Genomic DNA, 22,721 nt, shown 5'->3' on the forward strand with positions numbered 1-22,721 from the left:
TGCAACACTGAGTCGAAATCATTTTCAGTGCAATTAAGTAACTATTATGAAACATAAACTCTTCATGAGAGATCGTGGGAACTTAACATCTTTACGGTTGCCATTACGTAATCATAACTTATCATACTTTATAATAAACAAAATTAACAGCCTTTAAGTATCCTGACCAAGGGACTCCTCTTTTGGGATGCACATGCGGTACAATAAAATCGGGAAAATACAGATTTCTTCACGACCTAACACGAGATAAATGTAAATACAAATTAGGATAAACGTGATAGTTCAATGGTGCTTGGCCGGATCTTATCTCGTAATCTCTGGTTTAGACTGGATTTAGACGAACCATCTCGGCACAGGGAACTCGACTCATTTCAATGTAACAGAATCGTGTTTAATGCGAGTTGAATATTTTGTCATCTTCATTCTTCATAAAACCTAATACATCCAATTACACTTTGTTTGTATTTAATACACCATATATCAAATATTTAACATCATAATAAGCTTTATATACAAATGGTACATTCGCAAGTTTGGGCGTAGTGGGATTTTCCGTTACAATTTATCATTCGTATCGACGATCAGTTGATAACAGCGTGAGACTTCAAAACATGTAACTATAAATGTATTTGCATTAACATTATTTATTGATATACTTAATTGAAATACTTTAAGATTTCAATGTAAGTAATATGTTATTTGTTAAATACCAAATTGCTGAGTAAGTAGTTAGAAGTTGGTATATTTAGTTAAGTTATTATTAAATATTTGGTAAAATTTATTTGATTTTGTCGTAGTCTTCGTAATTACGTGAAGATATAAAATTGTTAGTTAATATAGATACTTAAAGCTTTTACATTACATTTGTTACATTAGTACCGATATATTTTTATTCTTATAAATTAATATAAGACAAGTACTTTAGCTACTTACATTGGGATCAGAGTAATGTATTTGATGTTGTCCAATATTTATTTATTTTTTAATATCAGTACATATCCTATCACTTCAAGATGAACTCGGTATATATTGACCAAAATTACTTATCTAATCTCTCTTTAAAAATATATTGATTAACTGACTTAAGTAAACTTGTAACTGAAATATACTTACCAGTGAAAATATTACCCACCGCGCATTTAACAACTTTAACCTCCAGTATTATGTTTGAAAAATTCATAAACACGCGGTAAAGATGCGCCCACCCACCGCCCGCCCGCGATAGCAGGCCGCGGGGGCGTAACCACCGCCCTACGTCCGAACCACGTAAGTTACATTACAACTTTTAAGTAACTTTTACGAATATAAGTTTGTATCATATATTTCGAAAATACGAGACCTATGTTCCCTCACTACTTATTTCAAATGACTTCACTCATATAATCAATAAATCAATTAAATATGCTAATTAAGTACTTCAATTACGAACTTCCGTTGTAAATGTCACTAATTGTACATGATCACAAATTATTTACTTTGTACTTAATTATTTTGATTAAATGAAAATGAAACTGAATTTTAATGTTCATTTATAATGTCAATCAAAAGTGAACAACAATTTAAATATAATATATTGTTTTCGATTTTATAAGTAACAATACGAAAAGTAAACAACATTCAAAATTAATTGTTATTGATTTTACCAACATAATAAAATAATTTCGCTAGAAATGTCACTTATTCCATTCATTCTTTTGTTTAGTTGTCTTTTATTCGTCGTTTAGAAACTGTACTTTTTTTTCAACACAAAGATGACGTAAAGTAATCTTTTGTTTCAATAAATTTTTGAGCATAATTTTGTGAAACCTGGATCTCTTGATTGCTCGCTTATTTTAAGCTTATTACAAATTGTATTCAGTCAGTGTTTTTCATTATGATAAATATCGTAAATTAGTGACTCTTGTTTTACATAATATACCATCATTGAAGATCATAGTTTTTTAATATAGTAATTACACCAAAACTGTGCATGTATTAATTCAAATTATTTAATCACTTCGCATGAATGTTGATATTTTATTAACTATAAGAAATTAAAAAAAAACACAGGTTTTCTTTATATTCGTTTGACCATTTTAAATGTGAGGTGGTCAAATAACGAGATCGGAGGTCTAAGTATGAGATTACTTGTAATTTATATTTGTTATTCTTAGAAATGCTGAAACACATTCAAAAGGGCCAAGATACTAATTATGGTTCTTCGATAGATCCTGGATTCTGTATCGATTGCATAATATATTTAAGTAGATGTTCCAGCTTTTGTCATTAGGTGAACATGATATTAGTAAATTAAAAAGCATTTGGGATACAAACTGATTTATTGCACAACAAAATTACATGTGTGAATATATAAGTAGATCAAAAAGTAAGTTTAAACTAAAATAAATACGCTATGCGTTAATATTCTATAAATAATTTTTTTACAAAATTGAACAATACCTTAACAAAATATTTTTTCGGTAGATAAATCACAATTTGTAATGACTAATTTAAATATAATTAATATTTTAAATGAAATTATTATCAATGGTGGTATTTCAGTGGACCAGTATTATTAGATCAATTTCATAGGAGGCATTACACTTTCGACCAGTTGATGTTTTCGAGAATGTATTTATGTATGTAGAAATAAATATTATTAATGTCGAAAGTTAACAATTTATGGTCTAATTAAAAAATGATTTTATTTACATTTTAATCTCAATATTAAAAATCCAACCCGAAGATGGAATTACATAATTTATTTATAATTTGAAATAAATAATGGACGTATGATAGCAGTAGTTAATAAATTAAATGTAATTTTGTGATAAGTTGACGAATAATACTTAAGTGACATAACTGGTTACACTTATGAACTACATTGTTGCGATGCTTATTGTATTCGATATACTTATCTGAAACAAAAATAAATGATTTAGAAGTGGCATTACAATAAAAATCAAACTGTAGCGTTAAATACATGGCTAGAAATAGGGGAATAAGGTATTTTGCACAATAATAATAGTATTCACATTCGTGACATCGTTTAGCATTTTGACATATTTCAAATATTATTTTATCTGCATCCTTGTCGCACATAAGTAAAATACATGAGACATGAGTATGTTGCGTATGCGTATCATTCAGTGTTATAATCTATTTGACTGATTTTATACATTTTAAAGTATAGAGATATCTCAATTTTCGTGAAAAAAGTGCATTGCCTTGTAACACGAGACCTGAGATCAAACTTCTGCCAAATACATTTATTTTCCCAGCGTTTCTGCAACTAATAGTTAATAGTAAATACTAAAGACGTCTGTGTTCGTTATTATTGGGTTTAATACAATCAGTATATACCTACTTATTTTTACTTGACAAATAGTAACACTTGAGACAAATAATATGCGTTGTGGCAAAGACAGTTAGAATTTTTTTTTAGGATTATTTCAAAAATTGACTTTTTACAATAGTTCAAATTACTCATGAAGGCGTGCTTCTCTACGTTTAACTATAGGCGTTTTAATTAATCTCTACCTAAAATCCCTTTCCCTTTTTTCAGGAGAATGTCCCTTTTTCAAGAGAATGAAACAAATGAATGGTTTAAAAAGAAATCTGGGACAATAATATACTATGAGCGAGCACAATGAGAATTTTTGTACTGAATTGTAAAGTTTTATTAAACCAGATTAACCAGAGTTATATGTGGTGGTATTATAGTTACGTGGTTAAATAAAAGTTAGTTTATACTTTTTTTAGTGTACGTATACCAATTTTTATTGGTACTTATCTAAGACTGTTAGCAATTTTTTTCAGTGAATCCCTAACATTAAAAAAAGTATATATAATGTAATATGTATACATATATAATACGTAATATATAATATAGGACAGTGGCCATGCTGATACTCATAAGACATACCAATAGCCATACCAACTTGGGGATGTCTACAAGCCACCGCCACTCCTCTCGACGGTGATCTTCTTCTTGAGAGCCTCTCGTTCGTGGTGTTCCTCTTCCAGCTCGGCCATACGAGCGAACCGAGAATACGTCACGTGACCGGACTTGATAGCCGACATCATCTGTGTATTATATTCGTTTTAAAATTTGTTCCTAGCGATTTACAGTTTTAATGTTCTACTATAAATTACTAAAAAATTACGAAAAAAATTTAGATACAACTAAGTAAGATACGATGAAAAATATAAAGAAAATATTTTTAAAAAATATAAGTAACTTATTGGCAAAATCATTACAATTATAGCAATTAAAGAAAAATAAAATATCTATGATATAAAAGTGCTACATTACCTCATATCTATTAATATAATTATATTGCAATAAAATAATTATTGTTTTAGTTTGTTACAACTTAAATAAAAACATGCATTTTTAAAAAGCCAGGTATTTGTAATACACTGAACAAACAAGAAAGCTATCGATTAACATTTCACAAAAAGTTTAGTGTATGGCAATTCCTAGATATGGTAAGATTTGTCTTATAGAAAAAAACAATGATCATCAATCAAGTAACATATCGATGTGTGTGTAAAAGGCACATAATTACATTATCTGTTAGCAGTTCTTGGATGAAAATGAATTAGCGCTCTATTAGCTATTACTATTTGACTGCTATCGACTGACACTTTGAGGCGCAAGTATATACTTGATTTAGTTCACTCACAACTTGATTAGTCATAATTATATTTTCAATATTAGTAAATTATTTAATTCAGACCTTTCATTCATTTGGTAAGTAATTGATTATTATAAATTATTTGAATCTAAACGCTATTAAGATTCAATATTAAAAATCAGTCTTTCTGTCTACTACATTATGATCTTTTAATTAGAATTGATTTATTAATAATGACGTTAATGTTACTTTATTAGTTGTAATATATTGTGATTGTATGTTACAACAAATAAATAACTTGTTCATTCTTTTTGTTTGTTTTTAATTTTGTGTTATAATTAGTGTTGATTATAAATTATAATAGATACATCGTGCAGTAACGAAGAAGTAAGATTGATATGGTCATGCAAAAACGCGCGTTTAATATGAACCTGCAGATATTCGTCGAGTTCGACTTGTCCGTTCATATTAGTGTCGATTTCTTTCAATATTTCGTGCAACTGTTCCCCGGTTACTTCTTCGCCGTAGTTCTGTGGAATAAGCTCAGACATTCAACATTGAAGCACCCACATGTACAAAATAAATTATGGAAAATTTCACCTCTAGTTTTTAACATAAAAACTATTATTGGCAGCAATGTTCCATAAAATTAAATTGAACCAGCTGATGAGACCTGTGCGATAATCTTGTATGAAAACTTTAAACCAGATTTGTGTACAATTATTACCTTATATGTATACCCAGTATTAACATCTAAGCATGGTGAATGAGTATGATTCCCAACAATTCACAAAGACAGACAGTAGTGCGACATAAACTTTCCCAATGAGAACTTTTCCTATATTTCTACCTGAAGGTAGTCCTGTATTTCCAGTTGCCCATTATAAGTGACGTCTATTTCTGATAGAATTGCACTTATTTCAGCGTCCGATGGCTTCACACCCATACTCTATAACATTATTGGTTTGCAAAATAGTAAAAAAATGCTTTAAAGTTCTCTCGATAGCACAACAGCTACCTAATTGTAAAAAAAGTGTACCTTATTGTTATGTTTTTTATCAACCAGCATTAGATACTGTTGGAAGACCAGCAACATATAAGGATTTATTATGCTTTCAAAAAGTCAATTTGTAAATGTATACATAAAATAATATAGTATACATTTTTTTTTAATTTGGTTCTAAGGAAGTTCTAAATTCAATGACATTGACAATATTTGTTTTTTTTCATCACAAATTTAATTATAACTTTAGTTTTTTCTTTGTTCCAAAACATTACCTTAAGACTTCTCCTAATGTCGTTAATAGACACGAATCCTTTCCTATCCTTGTCTATGATTTGGAAGCGCTTTATGTATGTCTGAATCTCATCTTTGTTCAGGTTGATCGGGATCTTGTCTCGGCTGGCTCGGTTCACCATCTGTCCCATTTCATTGGCGAGGAAATCAGCAGCCATTTTTGTTTGTTTCTGAAATATAACAGCATTATATTAATTTTTTTATATTTTATTTTCCTTATCATGAAATATTTTGCAGGTGTTACGGGGACAAGTTCATGCAGTGTATCGTTAAACTGAAGTCGATTATGTGTTCTATTTGAGAAAGAGTGTAACAACTGGGTTTCATGCTAGCTCTGCTTTTTAATCGTTAATGATCAATAAAGAATACATTATTTTTAGGTAAATATTAAGAATTAGATAAACACAGGTATCAATATTATAATGTATAATATATTTACGTACGTAAACAAAAATAATTACTTAATTTATATGTTGATCAATATTCAATATAGATACTTTTGGAGGCAGAACCATAAACTAAATCCAAGACAAGTTTTTTTGTTTTGCAAAAACTACTACCTGACTTAGAGACTATGACAATGGTTCACTAATCCACAGCTCACAGGGATAGATAATGCAAAGAAAAGTATAATAGATATTTAAAATTTTCCTTGGAATTCGATATACAATATAAAACAATGTAATCACCAGTCTGCAGACAAGACAATACAGACGTTAATAAATATCGTTTCTACGTCGTGTAAGTAACCACCACTGGGCGAGCATTAAGTACTGCGGCTGTGAGTGTGTCGTTCACCTGTTTCTCGGCCTCGGACCACTTGAGCTCCTCGGCCATGATCTCAATGACGACGGGCAGCGCCTCGGCCGCGGCCTGCACGTTGAGGAAGGCGAGGCGCAGGCGGCGCGCCACCATGTCCACCGCCGTGCATGCGTACTCGCGCACGCCGTATCTGTGCACACGCACACATCCACAACGGTTACGTCATCGATATTTATGACGACGAAAAGATAAATTTATTAAGCTAACTTGTCAGTGTTAATATATATTATTTATTTAGGAATATTTTTTTATTTCATTGCTTGAAATGAAAATCTCTTACATTTGAAGGCATATTACCTTATCTCAGCGTCAATGTAAGGAAACTCAGGATGCACTTTCTTGCCAATAATGGGCCATCTCTTTCCAGTCATACTGGCCATTTTTGCTACTGCAAATGCACGATCTCCATATGACTTAGCCAAATGTTGCGCGACCTGGGGTCATATTAAAATGTCACGTCAAACTAGAATATTTTATAGATAATTCGATGTAGTATTCGCTGTGATAGTAAGTATGGTGTTTGCAAAAAAAACTTGATTTAATTCTAAATAGAAAACAAGTATTTATAATTAAACATAAATATTAAATTAAGTAGGAAAAACAAAATAAAACATACTTCCATCTCAAGACCGAAGTCCTGCACCAATCTGATGTACATGGTAGGAGTCCATCCGTGAGCGCCCTCTATCAGAAAACCATCAGTTTGACATTCCTTGTAGAGTGGCTTGAGGTTTGAGCCTGAAACGATAATTACACAAAGATTAGAAGATGTTGTTAGAATAATTTATACAGAGAACCAATTTTAATATTAATTAATTTGATAGATTTTAACTTATTTTGTAATTAGAGCTACCATATTGGAAAATTGGCACCAAAAACTATTTTTCTCCTTTGCAACTCCATTTACTTTATTAAACTAGCGAAAAAGTTCTATATTTTATTTTATTATTTTGTAATAAATGGTATTCTGTTATATCATATGAATTTGTCAATTAATTTAATGCAATAAAAAAGCAAGCGGGAAATTAGTATTGATTAATTTTATGCAGAATATACAGAATGCAACTGTTAATAATTAATCCAATTATATAGAATCCCCATTAATAGTAACTAGCTTTCTTACCAGATCATGTTGGTAGAATGTACATTGCCAAATTAAAGCTACAACAGTATCACAGTGAATTTCCCACTGCTGGGCTAAGGCCTCCTTTTCTTTTGAGGAGAAGGTTTGGAGCATATTCCACCACGACGCTCCAATGCCAGTATACACCATGTGGCAGAATTTTGATGAAATTAGGCACATGCAGGTTTCCTCACGATGCTTTCCTTCACCGCCGGGCATGAGATGAATTACAAAAACACATTAAGCACAAGAATATTTAGTGGTGCTTGCCTGGATTTGAACCCGCAATCATCGGTTAAGATGCACATGTTTTAACCACTTGGCCATCTCGGCTCATATTAAAGCTATCACTGGTTTAATTGAATTAATTAATGACTAACTTTCAATAGCGGCGTCGATGGTCTCGGAGGCCATGGCGCGGTAGGTGGTCCACTTGCCGCCGGCGATGGTGACGAGGCCGGCGGGCGACACGTGCACGATGTGGTTCCTGGCCAGCGATTGCGTATCGGGCTTGTTGGGGTCCGACACCAGCGGCCGGATGCCCGACCACGCCGACAGCACGTCGCCGCGCCGCACTGCGGAACGGCTCGGTTACATAACTAACGGCGGACTGTTATCGGGCTGCTCTAGTTCTAAGTCGACTTCAACATCAGTTTCAACTCAAATAAAAAGAGCTTCTTTGATCTAAATTGATTTTTAATGTTAAGAATAACATGTACCACTCACATCACTTTTGACAAGGTTTTACGTTGAATGATGGCTTTTTGTAAATGGTATAATTAAGGCTAAGTCCAGGTCCCAACCCTGGATAATTATAACAAAGTAAATATAATAATGTCGATATAATATTTTTATTCTTATATAATTATTAAATCAAGTTGTCTCTTAAGTTACAAATAAACAAGTACCGTATATACGAAAAATGGTCATTCGAGTGGGAGGTCTTTGAATACAGACATAAGTAAGATTTGTACTGTGTAACGTGTTAATCCTTACGTTGTTTTCTTGCTTATCTAACCTAATATATTTTTCGTTTGATAACTCACCCTCAACATCTGGATTGAGGTAGTTTTTGACTTCAGTGAGAATAAAGAGAATTTCGTCCTCCGTGGGCTTAGGGTTGTGGGTGACCTGACACGGCATATCCGTGGTACCAGCTATAGTTCCCTTCAACCATGGAAGGAAGAAGATAACACGACCGTCAGACGTAGCGGGATCGAGCAGACCCATGTGTTCTGGACTGTGACAAAAACAAATACATTGTATTCTAGTCTAAACTTATTTTTTTCACAATTAAATGTAATAACGAAAATATGCATATTAAAAATAAACAACAAATAAACATTGAATAAATCTCATTTTGGGCTCAATATATGCGACGCATATCAAAATGAGATTAAAAAAATTAAGCCTATATAGATTGTATATATTTTTTAACGGCTGCCTTAAAATATTTCAACAAACCTGTAATATCCGGGGAGGACAATGTGGACACCAGAGGAAGGACAGCAGATAGATTTGACGTTCTGATCATCCATCTTTCTGATGGAATCAGTGAACGGACCAGTTGCGTTGATGATGCATTTCGCTTTTATATCCCATTCTTTGCCCGTCAGTTCATCCTGAAATTCAATCATCTAAATGTTAGGAATATAATTTAATGAGTAAATGTAATAAAATTGTCTATGTCTTAATCTCTTTTTTTTATTATCTTGACAGGACAGCAGATGCGTTTGTTAGAGAGTATGCTCTATGGCGGTGGACTCTGTAGCAATGATGAGTAATTAATAGTTAAGCAAAATAATAACTTATTAGTGATAATAATACACCGTATATGGGTCAGTTTTAAAGGAGTACGTAAAAATTAAAATAACATTAAGGGGGGTTGAAGTACGACGTACAAGCTTACAAAGAATCATATTTATCTTTTTCCAATAGATGAAGTGAACATAATAAAATTCATGTAAAGTAACAGAATCACAATTTTTAAGTATAATTTTGAATTTTTTTAGTCGGTCGTTTTTGCAAGAAAAACTTGATAGCTTGTTGGGATGTTGCATATCGCTATGTAAGTTGACGTCAACGATATCATCGTGACGTCCAGTAGACTGACCCGCAGCCTGGCGCCGCTGAGCTTGCCGTTGGTCTTGTGCAGTTTGGTGACGCTGACGTGGTTGGCGATGGTGGCGCCGTGCCGCGCCGCCGTCAGCGCGATGGCGAGATTCATGCGCGCGTCGTCCTGCTGGCCTGGAAAAACAACGTCACGGTCCGTCCTTCAAGTATTATCTATCACTATGTAAAACTTCTATCATGTATTTTTTTGGATTTACGCAATTACTGCTAAGTCAATGGATTTGGACTCGAGCACATAATAATATCGGTATTATTAAATATTGATAGAAGTGTTACTAGTGGGTAATCCTACATAAATAATTACGTACTTATTATGAGACAAACTAATTTAGCAAAAAAATGTGTTTTTGGATTTTATTTATTGGAAATGAATACAAAAAAATTACAAACCATCGTAATACACGATACCGCCGCACAGATTGTCAGATTTCAACATAGGGAATAGTTCTAGAGTATTCTTCTTAGATAAATAGTATGAGCTCTTTAGATTTCTGTCGCCGGCCACCAAATCGTACATTTTGATACCGAACCAATAATAGGGTACCTGCCACCACCTGGAATAAAAAAATGTACAGGTTAATGCTACTTAAATAAAAAGTTTTATTTGAAATTAAATACTATGTTCTCTATAATATTTTTAAATTTTATTGATAAACTAATTTATACGATTTATTCTAAAATTATAAATGTGAAAGAAACTCTTGTCTGTTAAGCTTTCGCGGTGATACCAATATACCGAATTTAATCAAACATGGTATGAAGCAAACATGAACCCATAGGTTTAACACCTCGAACCGGTTGTTATTGTAATTCGAAAGTAGGTAGCATATAAGTATATCAGCTCCTAAGCCGTGCAACCAATTGTCATGACCATTATATGCATTTGAGCAAGGACAATAATTTAGTCGCAAGTCGAATAATTTACAAAAAAAATAAGGAAGCATTGTAACGCATGTAAATACAAATGTATGCGGGAAAAAAATATATACGAAACATACGGTCGATTCTATTATTGGTATTCATTTGTTCAAATTAAATTAATATATTCTAATACCCACTTATATACTGGCAGCAAGATCGGTAAAGGTCTTGTCAAGTGTGGAGCCACCTCTAGCATGTTAGCGCGTTCGTGCAATGCCTCCTTTACCATCTTGTACTGGTCGTAGTCGAGCTGCAAGATAGCTTTCTGCAAATATCTCACGCCGCCGTGTATCAGCTTTGTACTCCTGCTAGAAGTGCCGCTGGCGAAGTCGTCAGCTTCGACAAGTGCTGTGCGAAGCCCTGAAAATATAATTACAATTTATAGTACTAACCATTTTATTATTATAAATAATATTTTAATCTAGAATCTTTTGAAAATGATCTTTAAGTGCGCTAAGATTTTCATTATTTGAATATTATTAATTAATTAATTAATTAATATTGGACAATGTAAGTAGCTAAAGCACTTTTATTATGAAAAATCAGAAGTATTGACGGTTCACCCAGACCCAAGACAACACAGAAAACTAATGAACTTTTTCTACATCTACTAGACGGGTATCGAACCCAGGACCTTAGTGGTGTACCCGTCAATTAATTAATCGTACTAAAAAACAATTTTTCAGAATAATTGTAAATAAAAATTAAGAGTAAGTTACCCCTCGTTGTAGCGTCGAGAGCACATCCCGCACCGGTGGCGCCACCACCGATAATAAGGATGTCATAAGTGTGGCCTGCTTGGAGATTGTTCACCTGTTCCGTTCGAGACGGCAGAGGTCGCTTCTTGCGTTCTGTCTTTGCGGCAACTGTTCCTGCATTGTACCAGTGCTGGAATACATTATATGGATAGATTTATAATACATCTAATTGAAAATCAACTTGTAACTTGATTAAAGAGTATACAATTGTTTTAAATTTAATAATAGATAGGTACAATTGTTTTAATTTAGTCTTTAACTAAATGTAGTCATAATATTTTAGCTTTAAATTTGCAGCCAAAATATGGTGCGCAATTTCTTCAATGTTCAGCTAAAATACTGACATGCGTTTTTGGTATGACTATAGTCTTATTAACATAGGTACTTGGATATCGAAATCGTAACGTCGCACAGACATGCATGTACATTGTACATATCTTCGCCAAGCACACGGTCGTAAACAATAACCGACAGATGCTTTGTTTTGGAAATCACATACCTACAATTTATTTATGATTAACTTGAATTACGATTACCTTTAAACCAAATTAATACATTTTATTAAATATATATCTTTAGTTAAGCTTATCTAACCTAAATAACACAAAAGCGTAATATGGTTATAAAAAACGAGATAGTAATCGGATCGAAATGCATTTGAATGTACGATTTCCATTGTTCTTTAGCGAGCCAATTGCCAGATTATTCTTGGCAGAGGTGAAGATCTTGTTAAAATAAAGAGGCCGTGTTATTATTACCTATAGTCCGGTCAAAATAGACATTTCAATTAGTAATAATTCGCATAGAGCTGAAAATAAAAAAAAAATCAGAGTTGCTAAAACTTTAAAAAATAAACAAAAAACGCCTGTTTATAAACATTAAAACAAAACCCAGCAATAGTCACAATTATGCATATTATTCATAGACAAGATTAAACAATCATGGTTATTTATAATAATATAAATATATTTTATAGTCTTTGGTGGCAGAGAACATAGAAGGCGAAATTTTTTATGTGCTTTCAAATTTGGTGTCATATTTGCTCGACCACTTTGAAAACATTTTGTTTTTTTTTTTTTCTGCGCAGCTTGCGTCCCCTACATCGTCGATCTTTCAAATAGTAATAAGCTCAGGAATAAGCTCTTACGAAAAAGAACACATTTTTTAAAGTTACGAAAATTTTACTGCTTACGAGAAAAATTTTAAAGAAACGATACTTTTTGCCTTTGAACATGAAAACGTTTTTTAGTGGTTAAGGGATCGGTGCATTTTTTATTTTCATTTATATTTAAGATCTTAACAGTACAGGTCACCAATTTTATGCTTTAAAAATCGTTGGAAGCTTAATTGTTTTGTCTGTAATGACTAGACTATTATTATAGTACCTATAAAATATGATTTTAATTTGAAAAAAGAATTAGTGACAAGTTTAATTTTATAAGCAATCAAATCTCGAAGTCCTTGTTCCATGTTCAAATCCCAAGGGAAAAATATTTTTTTTTTGGCCATAATTTCTCAGTTTAGCTGATCGGTGTTTGTATGTTGGCAATGTTTACACCCCTCGCCCGCAAAACCAGCAAAGCGGCTTGGTCCTTCGACTGAACGCAATCAGGTCGTGTCTGATTGCGATCCCATCGGATTATGAGCATCAGAAAATAGAGACATTGTTTGGACACAAATATGTGCATAACATAATCCGATTCCGGAGTCGGTCAGGAGAAGCTAAACAGCATTTAATGTCATAAATGGCTGATGAAATATTGTTTATGATCCACGTTGAATTAAAAAAAAAATATGTTTAATATTTCTTTATAGTCACACCGATTTGAAAGATAATAGTAATTTAAAAGGTGATGTAGATTAGATGTAGATAAATAAATGCAAGATATAATTATAACATATTATTTGTAAATAGTGTAAGTATGTACACTTGTTACAAATTCAAGAGCGTATGATAAAGATTTCTGTGTAAAACTACTATTATATATGGCGTAATTCCTTATCATAAACGCTCTTCCTTGTTTCTGGCAAGTCTTAAAGTAAGTCACTAGCGGTTTTATAAACGATACGTGACTGCACTGGCAGGTTTAACCGTAAACGACTTAGCGAAAAGCGTGAAATACTCTAAGGCATGACATTATTTCAATATTTTAAAAGAAAAAATAGTAAGAGTAGGTAATATCAAAACAAAACATAAAGAAAAAAGGAAATTATATAAAATATAAGATTTACATTTAGTAAATAGCTTGAACAAAAGTTGAATTTATAATTACTACCATTTAAGAAGGTACTTGTGCCGCCACTGGCTTAATGGATTTATGTGAAGTGACTATTGCAAGTTGTTCTAAACTCCAAATATTTTTTTATAAAATGTTGAGGAACGTCTGTACACTATTTAACAAAAATGATTTTAACCAAGCATTTTTAGAGATAAAAAATTAAATAAAGTTTAATCTTCCAACGGTTTAATAGTTGAGATGATCTGTGAACGGTACCTAATTTAAATAGGTAAAATAAAATGTTTTTATATTGTATCTTTGCCTATGCAAAACAGAACATTTTCCTCAATAGCATCTCATTGTAACACGTAAATATGTTGATTTGAAACAAACTGCGTAATTGTTATGTTCGCATATATAACTATTACAGGATGCTCTGATTTCCGCAATGAAACGTAATATGATACGTACCGGTTTGTCGTCAGCGGAGAGCGCCCAGCCTGTTATCACCGCGCCGGCGACTCCTGCAGTACCAATTAACAATTTTCTTCGAGACATTGTCTGAAAATTAAAGTAACGTGAAAATAATGATATTTTTTTTTGTGTGTCACAAACATACTTAACGTATGTTCGTTATATTCAACGTACGTTAAGTATGTTTGTGTCTATAGGGTACTTTTTTTGTCAGTTATTAACGTTGCAATTTTAACTGTTCTTTTTTTTAAGTAGAAACAAAAACTTAGTTAGAGCTTATGGTGTCTGAATCAAACCTGAATCTAGTATTAGGCTAGAAGTTCCTTAAGTTGGTGCACAATGGATGCTAAGTTCTTTGGACGTGATGATATGTATATTAATCAAGGTCAAACTTTAACGTTACGTAACGTTACCGTTTACGTTTACTTTTGTCAAGTTTACCGAGTTGCAGGCGCTCTCTTATATTCATCGCTTATATTATTATGTAATGACAATTATGTACTCATAATATCTAGATACAAAAGTAGGGGTGAAATTTTTTAATAAGAAATTAAAAACAAAATGTAGACACACATTCATAGACAGTACTTTTATAAATTCCCCACCTTTTAGAAGACTAAATACTAGAACATAAAGTTTAAAAGTGTGACAAATACTTTATTGGCGTGTGAATTAATCATTGTTCTCTTTAGATTTAAAAACGTAAGGCGTATTGTTCTTACTACTATTCATTAATGTAAATGGAATGATATTCTATATTGAAATATTTATTAGAGCAGTGTTTCTCTAAGTTAAACGAAAGAACGAAATTGAGAATAATTTAAAAAATATTAACTTAATAATGTATACCATAATACTTTAGAAAATTTAATTGATCAAATTAACTATAATAATAAAACCACCACATAAGTTTTCAACTCAATGGGGATATTTAGATGCTCCAGTTTATAGTAAAGTTTGCAACTTTTTCTCTACATTATGGTTCTAGAAACAAAAAAGTTTCTCTTTCACTCGACAATTTTTTCATACTTACGATTTAAATATCACTTGCACAGAAATATTTTGTTTTATAAAGTACCTCTAGACATAAAGACGGTTTCAATATGAACCGGTAGTTCTTGACCCAGTGACGGGTAAATCCCCGCTAAATGTTTTCCGGAGAGCTGTTAGAGTACACTAGAGCCGAGTGGAGATACTTGCCTAGTTTCAAGTCACTTGGTTCAAGTTTTCGCATTTTCATAGTGAATTAGTAAACACGATGGTTCAATGTATAGATAACCTCATCAAGATTATCGATCTAATTATTACTTATATAATTATTAATTATGCTTACTTAACTGTGTCTCTATGTTAACATTTTGTTCGGATTAGTTTTATACCACGATGCGAGTTCCGCGATAAAATTAGGTATATTTTATGTCGCTAGTTTTTATAGAATAGTATTGGAATATCAATAAATGATTAAAATAATAAAACAGAAAATTTTAAGGTATAACAATTTAGATACCTCAATATCTTAAAACTTATTGTATTTATAACTAAACTCTAAGCATATATTACTACTAGTGAATACTAATTATTCTTACATTAACTGTATAGAAAAACCGTTTTCTATAGAAAAACGTTATGTAAAATACAATTATACATTTAAAAACAATTTATATATGTACGTATAAATTATTACAAAACAATTTAGACTTGTGCTTTAATGGAATAAGAAATAGTATTAAATACCTCATGTGCCTAGAGACTAGAGAGTTATTGTAGGGTGCATTAGGGCAGGCTGGCAATGGGGTAACTTCGTACCGATCGAATTTCCGGCTAATATCCGGCCAATCACTTTTTAAAGTTCCGTAATCAAAAGTTAAAAACGGGACCCTATTACTAAGACTTCGCTGTCTGTAAGTCCGTCTCTTTGTCACCAGGCTGTATCTCAAGAACCGCGATAGCTAGACAGTTAATTTTTTAACAAGTTATGTATTTCTGTTGCCGTTATAACAACAAATACTAAAAACAAAATAAAATAAGTAAGTATTTACGGGGGGCTCCCAAACAAAAAACGCTTTTTTTTGTTGTTTTCCTAGTCCATGGTACGGAACACTTAGTGCGCGAGTCCGACTCGCACTTTTTAAATATTATTAGCTTGTATTGCCTGTCGAATACAACTAATAAAAAGTTGCTCGAATCAGACATAAATTCGATAAGAACAATCTTACAGCAGTATACTTATAATATACGATAATTATATTCCAAGTTGGTTTGTTTCCCAGAGAGATAAATTTATCTATCGTATAATTCCTATACCGTTTTCATAGACAATTAATAAAGTCCATATATGTATAATAAGTATGACAAGGTTGCTATTTGGTGATAATTTTTTAATCCTTTAATTTTAAGAGCGAAAAGGAGATTCCAATTTAAAACTAGTTTTAAATTAAGAATAATTTACAATATTTCATAGCTTGTTTTGTGAACATTTTTTGCTATAAAAATAATTAAAACTCCTTGAGGAATTCAAGAGTGATTTGTAATGAACAGTTGACATGTGACATGAAACATTAATAGATTAATGATAAAAATATACAAGAATCGATTAACGTATTTACGTAAGTCGCTCAACGCTTCCCTTTCGAAATCGATTGAACAGGGTAGCCTTAATGGCCAAGGTTTTGGTAATTCTGGGTTAAAGAAAAACTTTCTGCTCTTATAATGTAAGAAGGTTTTATTTTTTAAATTAAAATTATTATTATTTTTATTGTAGAGATATTACTTTTTTTAAATCAGGGCCGGACCGTAAGTTTATGGCGCTCTGGGCTAACATTACTAAAGGGCCCACCTAAGACATATCTGAACGTAGACTTTAATTAAATTAATTAAATGATTTTGATTCATTGCAGGACTCGCAGGGCTGCAAACCATAGGATCTGTTTAATTTAATAAAGTTATGGATTGTTTCGCATTATCGTCTATGTTTGACTTTGATTTGACTTAGCTGGGGGCCCCCTTGAATCCATGGGGCCCTGGGCTGAAGCCCAAAAAGCCTTATAGTAGATCTGACCCTGTTTTAAATGCAACTGTGTTTTATCGTTTATATACATAATAAAAATCGTTAATTTAAGGATAAATAAATCACTCACTTCAAGGATAAATAATTCAATCACTTAGTGACAAAACGATACTCTACCACCAAACAGCAAGATTTAGTTTTGTTAAATTCCTTTTCGAAGGGTGAGTGAACCAGTGTAACTACGGGCACAAAAGACGTATCTAACAATTCCACTTATTTTAAATTTATTTATAAGAAATAGCCGACATCTAGATTTAATAAGGAATGAGTAAGTAAGTTTTGTCAAAAGCGTATAACAAAATGTTTTTTTTTTGTTTGTTAAATTTACTATTGGAATGATCTTAGGGTCAAGTTGTGCCTTTTCAGATATTCATATGTTTTTTTTAAGGTATAGGGACAAACAGCCAAGAGGCTCATCTAATAGAAAGTGGTATGGTAACCAGCGATGGATTTATTGTGGTAAGTTTTCTCAGCGGTCACACAAGTACAGATGAAGTGTTGAATTTTTACCAAGTAGTATGCCTCTTCGAATTATTATACTAAGTTTTTAATAACATAACGTTTTATGTCCTGACTACCACAGTAAATTGTATTCGTCATTATCACGTTTCTATCACGATCAGCACCATGTCTCATGCAGAGGCGATAAATGCAGAAACAATAAACATTTATATTACAGGGGTCTATTACATTATAACATTACTAATACTGAACATTGCATAATCACTTGATTATCGACATTAAATCTTAATTCCATAAATGATCTTTTAAATATATATTTTTTCTTTTTTATAAAGGCTTTGCTTATTAATATAGGCAACTCAAGAAACACTGCTAATAAAATTAATTTTAATACGAAATCTGGCCTAATATAAAGTAGCAAAGAACATAATAATATGTATATATACATATTATATAATGTGTAGTACATCAATAATGCATACCTTTTAAATTCAAATTGTATTTTACCTATTGGATTTAGATATTTATGCTCATAATAGTTAAAAAGACTACTTAAACATTTCTTTTATTATTTGAACCCGGAATCATCAGCATTCGCGTGCTCTAACCACTGAGCCATCTCCGAAACTCGACTGACGTAATTAAGTGTAACAAGCGGAAACATAACAAATAAATCTTTATCTATTCAAACGTCAGTTGATTTTACGTAATCATCTATGTTAAAAGGTACTATCGTAGAGTACTAATTATTTTCATAACATTTAAGTAATATTCGCCAGACATGAGAATTACAGGAGCCAATATTACACGTATTTTAGTAGTAGACTCGTCTACAGGCCATGATTATGAAATTCGGTGACTGATTAGTTTGCACACACTTATCAGCAGATAGCGCGACGCACGGCTCTTAATGAAATAGATGATCACTTCCTACACGACGAATGAGCGATAAGCTGAGGACAAACGTTATCAATTTTATCATTTCACATGCCATGCCATAATTACTGTTATACAATTTTCTATTTTCTAATACGTCATGAAGTAAAATAAAAAAATACCTAAATTTAATATTATTGATGGAAAATTTTAACGTTTATATGAAAATATGTACATATGTGTGTGTGTCTTCAGTACAGTAACACTGTAGCGACAAGGGATTATAAAAAGTGCCTTTTCAAAGTGACACGTTTATCTACTCTAAAAAAAAGTAAAAAGCCCAGAAGTGAAAAGAACCGTCTCCAGACAGTCCCACTTTTGGGCTTAGGTATACTGACACTATGGATTTAAAAAGAAAATTTCGAGATTAATCCACCAGTCTAGTTCAATATTAAATGTGAGAAAGATTTTCATACGACACAAGAAATTAATTACAAATGTAAATAAAACGCGTGAATTCCGTGGTAACTGTCCAGGCTTGAACCTGTTATCATCAATTAAGATTCACCGGCTCCTAAGCGAACAGTGGGCAATATCGAACAGAACATTATAATATAACTGCACATTTATATTTGCGTGCTAAAACGAATGACATTTTGAACGACTCTATCGCTCAAATGATATTGAAGAGTCAATACAGTATACTCTACATACGCTTCATTCCAATTACGCAACAAAAATCTCCAACTTTCAAGTTTACATAATATATCTATAGCAATCAAATAAATTGATAATCTATCAATCAGTCTATATAATAAATCCCTTAAACATTAACTAATTAGTACTATATATATTTTCCCATAGTATTATAAATACTATGGGAAAACATATATAGTACCAAAATCGACTTCGAATAAAACTTTTACGTAGATGACTAATCGTCTCATCATCCTTCACACTTCAATAATAGTAGACAAGCAAAATTTAGCGTGTAGTATTACACTACGTGACATATTATAAATAAACTGCTCTACAGCGTCATACTCTATTTTACAGACCGATCAATGTAAATCCAAGGGCTAGAGACTTGTAACTTTGTAGTTAGTAATTAGTATTGTTTGTCACAATGTCGTTAACACATCGGTTATGTCAGGAATGTAAAGCAATACAAATGCGTGTTCTTTGGCAGAGCTATAGAATTGCGTTCCAATTATATTTGCGTCTTGTAACGTACAAACAACGCAAGTGCACTCAACACCCGAAAAACTCGGTACAATGAACTCTGTTTGATGTCAAGGACTTTTTTTTTACGCGTGCAATGTTCTATAATTACTGCCTTTTACTTAATATCCATAAAGGACGTATGCAAAACGGAGAGGTAGACAACCTTATGTAAATGAATGTAACAAGGATGGAGGTAACGCGTGATATGAACAGAGCGAAATAGAGCTATTCTGTATAAGCAAACTCGAAACTCACCGCAGACCACGATCGTGAAATTTTAGAGGTTTTACACGACATTGACTATAATAATAACATTTAAAGGATACACGTATCAATATAGGTATCAACGTTAGTCATAATCAGTTTTCAATATCTTCAAGAGTAAGGTAAAGTGATGCTTACACAATACCTTTACAGCATTTATTTATTCATATACCTTGAACCATCTTAAATACGAATAGTTAAAAAATATTTTTTTTTTTAGAAAAGCACAGATATGTTACTTGTAATGTAATAATGTAATGATATTAAAAATATTCTTAGGTAATTTTCAAAACTAATTTGAATAATGTAAGAACACAGGATCACATATTAAAATACACTTCGTTTCGTTAGTAAATGTATGTGTAGCGAAAAGGGTCTTTGACATGTTTAAATTTCGACGAAATATATTTTAGAGTGGCCTTTTGTAATTTTTTCATACAAACTTTTTGTTATACACAATACGTAGTACTAATGTGATAAAAGAAATAATGTAGTAAATCTATTCTGAATAACTAGGCATAGGCATGCCTTGTCGAGCCAAAACCGAAATAGAACGAGCTGGTGGTATTACAGCTGTAGTTATTACAAGCAGCCTGAGTACGCCAGGTGACAACTGACAAGTGAATATCACCTACAATAAATTTAATGGTAAAATTTAATAAAAATACGAAAAGCTAATAATAATAGGGCTATTTTAAATCATCCAAAGACAGATTCTATAAAATTACAACTACAAAAAAATACAAATTGAATAAAAATGAATGTATTATATTTGTAGGTAAGTTAAAATTAACGTAGATTTTGAGAAAAGAATAATAACTTAAGCTTTAAATTGATTCGAAGTTACATCTGACCGACTCTACCGTAACAATGACCTTGGCATGAACTCGTAATGATGTCATAAGACAATGCTAATTTTTTAAAGCTTAAAAGATGCTAATAAACTTATTTGGAAACTGCATGATATAAATATAATATATATATTTAATTTATACGTTACATATATTTAAATGACAAGCTTCTACTTCATTACAGTGACTCTATAAAATGTATTTTTTATCTTTAATTTCGCACAGTGCTAATAATTTAATTTGATTCTTGTTTATAACTTATTTTATGAAATAATTAATACCTTAATTATACAAAAAAATATATACATATTACAAATCTATCATCGGGATTACAACACATGTGTTTGTTACAAAATTATCATTTTTATGTTAAGATCTTACCTTTTAAGTTAATTTCTCAGTTGGTCTAAGTAAACATTTAAATATTACATAAAATAAAAACTAATTATAGTATACAAGGGCACCGACGATTCGAATTTTAGCTTTGTTGTATTTATATTTAATGAATATTTAATATTGTTCACACGTGGATGTCCTATTTCACTTCACATTTAAATTAAATTATAATAAAGAACCTACACTTTTAATAAATATATTATTATATATAAACTAACTATGGCTATCGTACGAAATCGTTTGGTAAGGCATTACAATGCCCTACCTTATCCGACCCACCCACGGAGTACGGACTGACTGTGACTAAGTATATTGTGCATTATCTATGGTAAGAATTGTTCGATTTTTAAGCCGTGTGAAGTGATAGTTGTGTTACTAACTTCACTATGTAACCGCGACATAACAAGTATAAATGATGTAACGTCGTTTGAAATTGGCTATACATATATGTATTATATATAATTACAAAACCAGAACGTAGAGATTATTTATTAATGTAGAGCAATTTTAGTTTGCTACGATGCGAACTTATGAATTGATTTCTAACTCTGAAATTAAATGTTGGGACAAAACTATAAATACAAATGCAAAGTAATATAATTATGTTACATCTTTTTTTTGCAACACAATTATCCATAAATAAAATATATTTCAGTTGGGTACAGAATACTCGATTCTTATTCGATACTCGGCAATTATCGGACTACTCGTGTTCGACCGAATAAATCGGTATAAAAGCAGAGTAAATTATTTCAAATTGAGGTTGCTTTGGACGACTGAGTCATTTGATGCCATTGATATCGCTTAGTAATACGTTTTGATATTAAACAAGCTGCTTGTAGTTAGTATTTGTTTATATTGCAAGATTTATAAATATAATTGTATTATATTTGATAATTTTGTAGGTGGCAAAGAGTAACAACTCTATAAAGGTATACAATATTAATAATAACAATTATTTTTAATAAAAAGTATATACTTGAGTACAACAACAATCTTGTTTTTTTTTTAATCTTATAAGAGTGTGATGATATCTGCCTTGTCTTGTCTGGTACCAGTCTCACAAAAACAAAAAAAAAAATGAATTATTATTACAATATATGATGACTGTTATGGATATTTCATTATTATATTAAAGCCTGTTTTCAAGACTCAAATCTGTAACACTATATGGAGTCTCTCAGTAAAGTTGGCGAAAATAAAACAAAGTGGCTG

At 31.7% G+C, this 22,721-nt stretch overlaps 1 protein-coding gene across 3 annotated transcripts; it reads right to left on the reverse strand.

Annotated features, from left to right (window-relative positions):
- Nucleotides 1-2,299: 2,299 nt before the first annotated feature.
- On the reverse strand, nucleotides 2,300-21,812 carry LOC125076838 (glycerol-3-phosphate dehydrogenase, mitochondrial). Of its 3 annotated transcripts, none has more exons than XM_047688543.1 (16): nucleotides 21,492-21,812; nucleotides 14,364-14,453; nucleotides 11,635-11,803; nucleotides 11,053-11,275; nucleotides 10,385-10,548; nucleotides 9,975-10,108; nucleotides 9,326-9,483; nucleotides 8,908-9,101; nucleotides 8,242-8,436; nucleotides 7,355-7,476; nucleotides 7,036-7,172; nucleotides 6,715-6,868; nucleotides 5,898-6,086; nucleotides 5,051-5,149; nucleotides 3,917-4,065; nucleotides 2,300-2,897 (listed from the first exon to the last, which is right to left on the reverse strand). In XM_047688543.1, the coding sequence occupies exons 2-15, from the start codon at nucleotides 14,448-14,450 to the stop codon at nucleotides 3,931-3,933; spliced, it is 2,160 nt and encodes a 719-aa protein (XP_047544499.1). In that variant the 5' UTR covers nucleotides 14,451-14,453; nucleotides 21,492-21,812; the 3' UTR covers nucleotides 2,300-2,897; nucleotides 3,917-3,930. The 3 variants fall into 3 exon arrangements, with proteins under 3 accessions (XP_047544499.1, XP_047544498.1, XP_047544497.1); XM_047688542.1 differs by lacking the exon at nucleotides 5,051-5,149 and adding an exon at nucleotides 5,470-5,568 and having other exon boundaries at nucleotides 3,905-4,065; XM_047688541.1 differs by having other exon boundaries at nucleotides 3,905-4,065; nucleotides 21,492-21,811.
- Between the last annotated feature and the right edge of the window lie 909 nt (nucleotides 21,813-22,721).

The sequence above is a fragment of the Vanessa atalanta genome, chromosome 3, assembly GCF_905147765.1.
Source record: "Vanessa atalanta chromosome 3, ilVanAtal1.2, whole genome shotgun sequence".
Taxonomy (NCBI): Eukaryota; Metazoa; Arthropoda; class Insecta; order Lepidoptera; family Nymphalidae; genus Vanessa; species Vanessa atalanta.

Coding starts and splice junctions, on each gene's coding strand:
- LOC125076838 (XM_047688543.1), bottom strand. CDS start 14,450: ATGTCTCGAAGAAAATTGTTAATTGGTACTGCAGGAGTCGCCGGCGCG. Junction 11,804..14,363: donor TCTCCGCTGACGACAAACCG/GTACGTATCATA, acceptor AATGTATTCCAG/CACTGGTACAATGCAGGAAC. Junction 11,276..11,634: donor TCTCGACGCTACAACGAGGG/GTAACTTACTCT, acceptor TTATATTTTCAG/GGCTTCGCACAGCACTTGTC.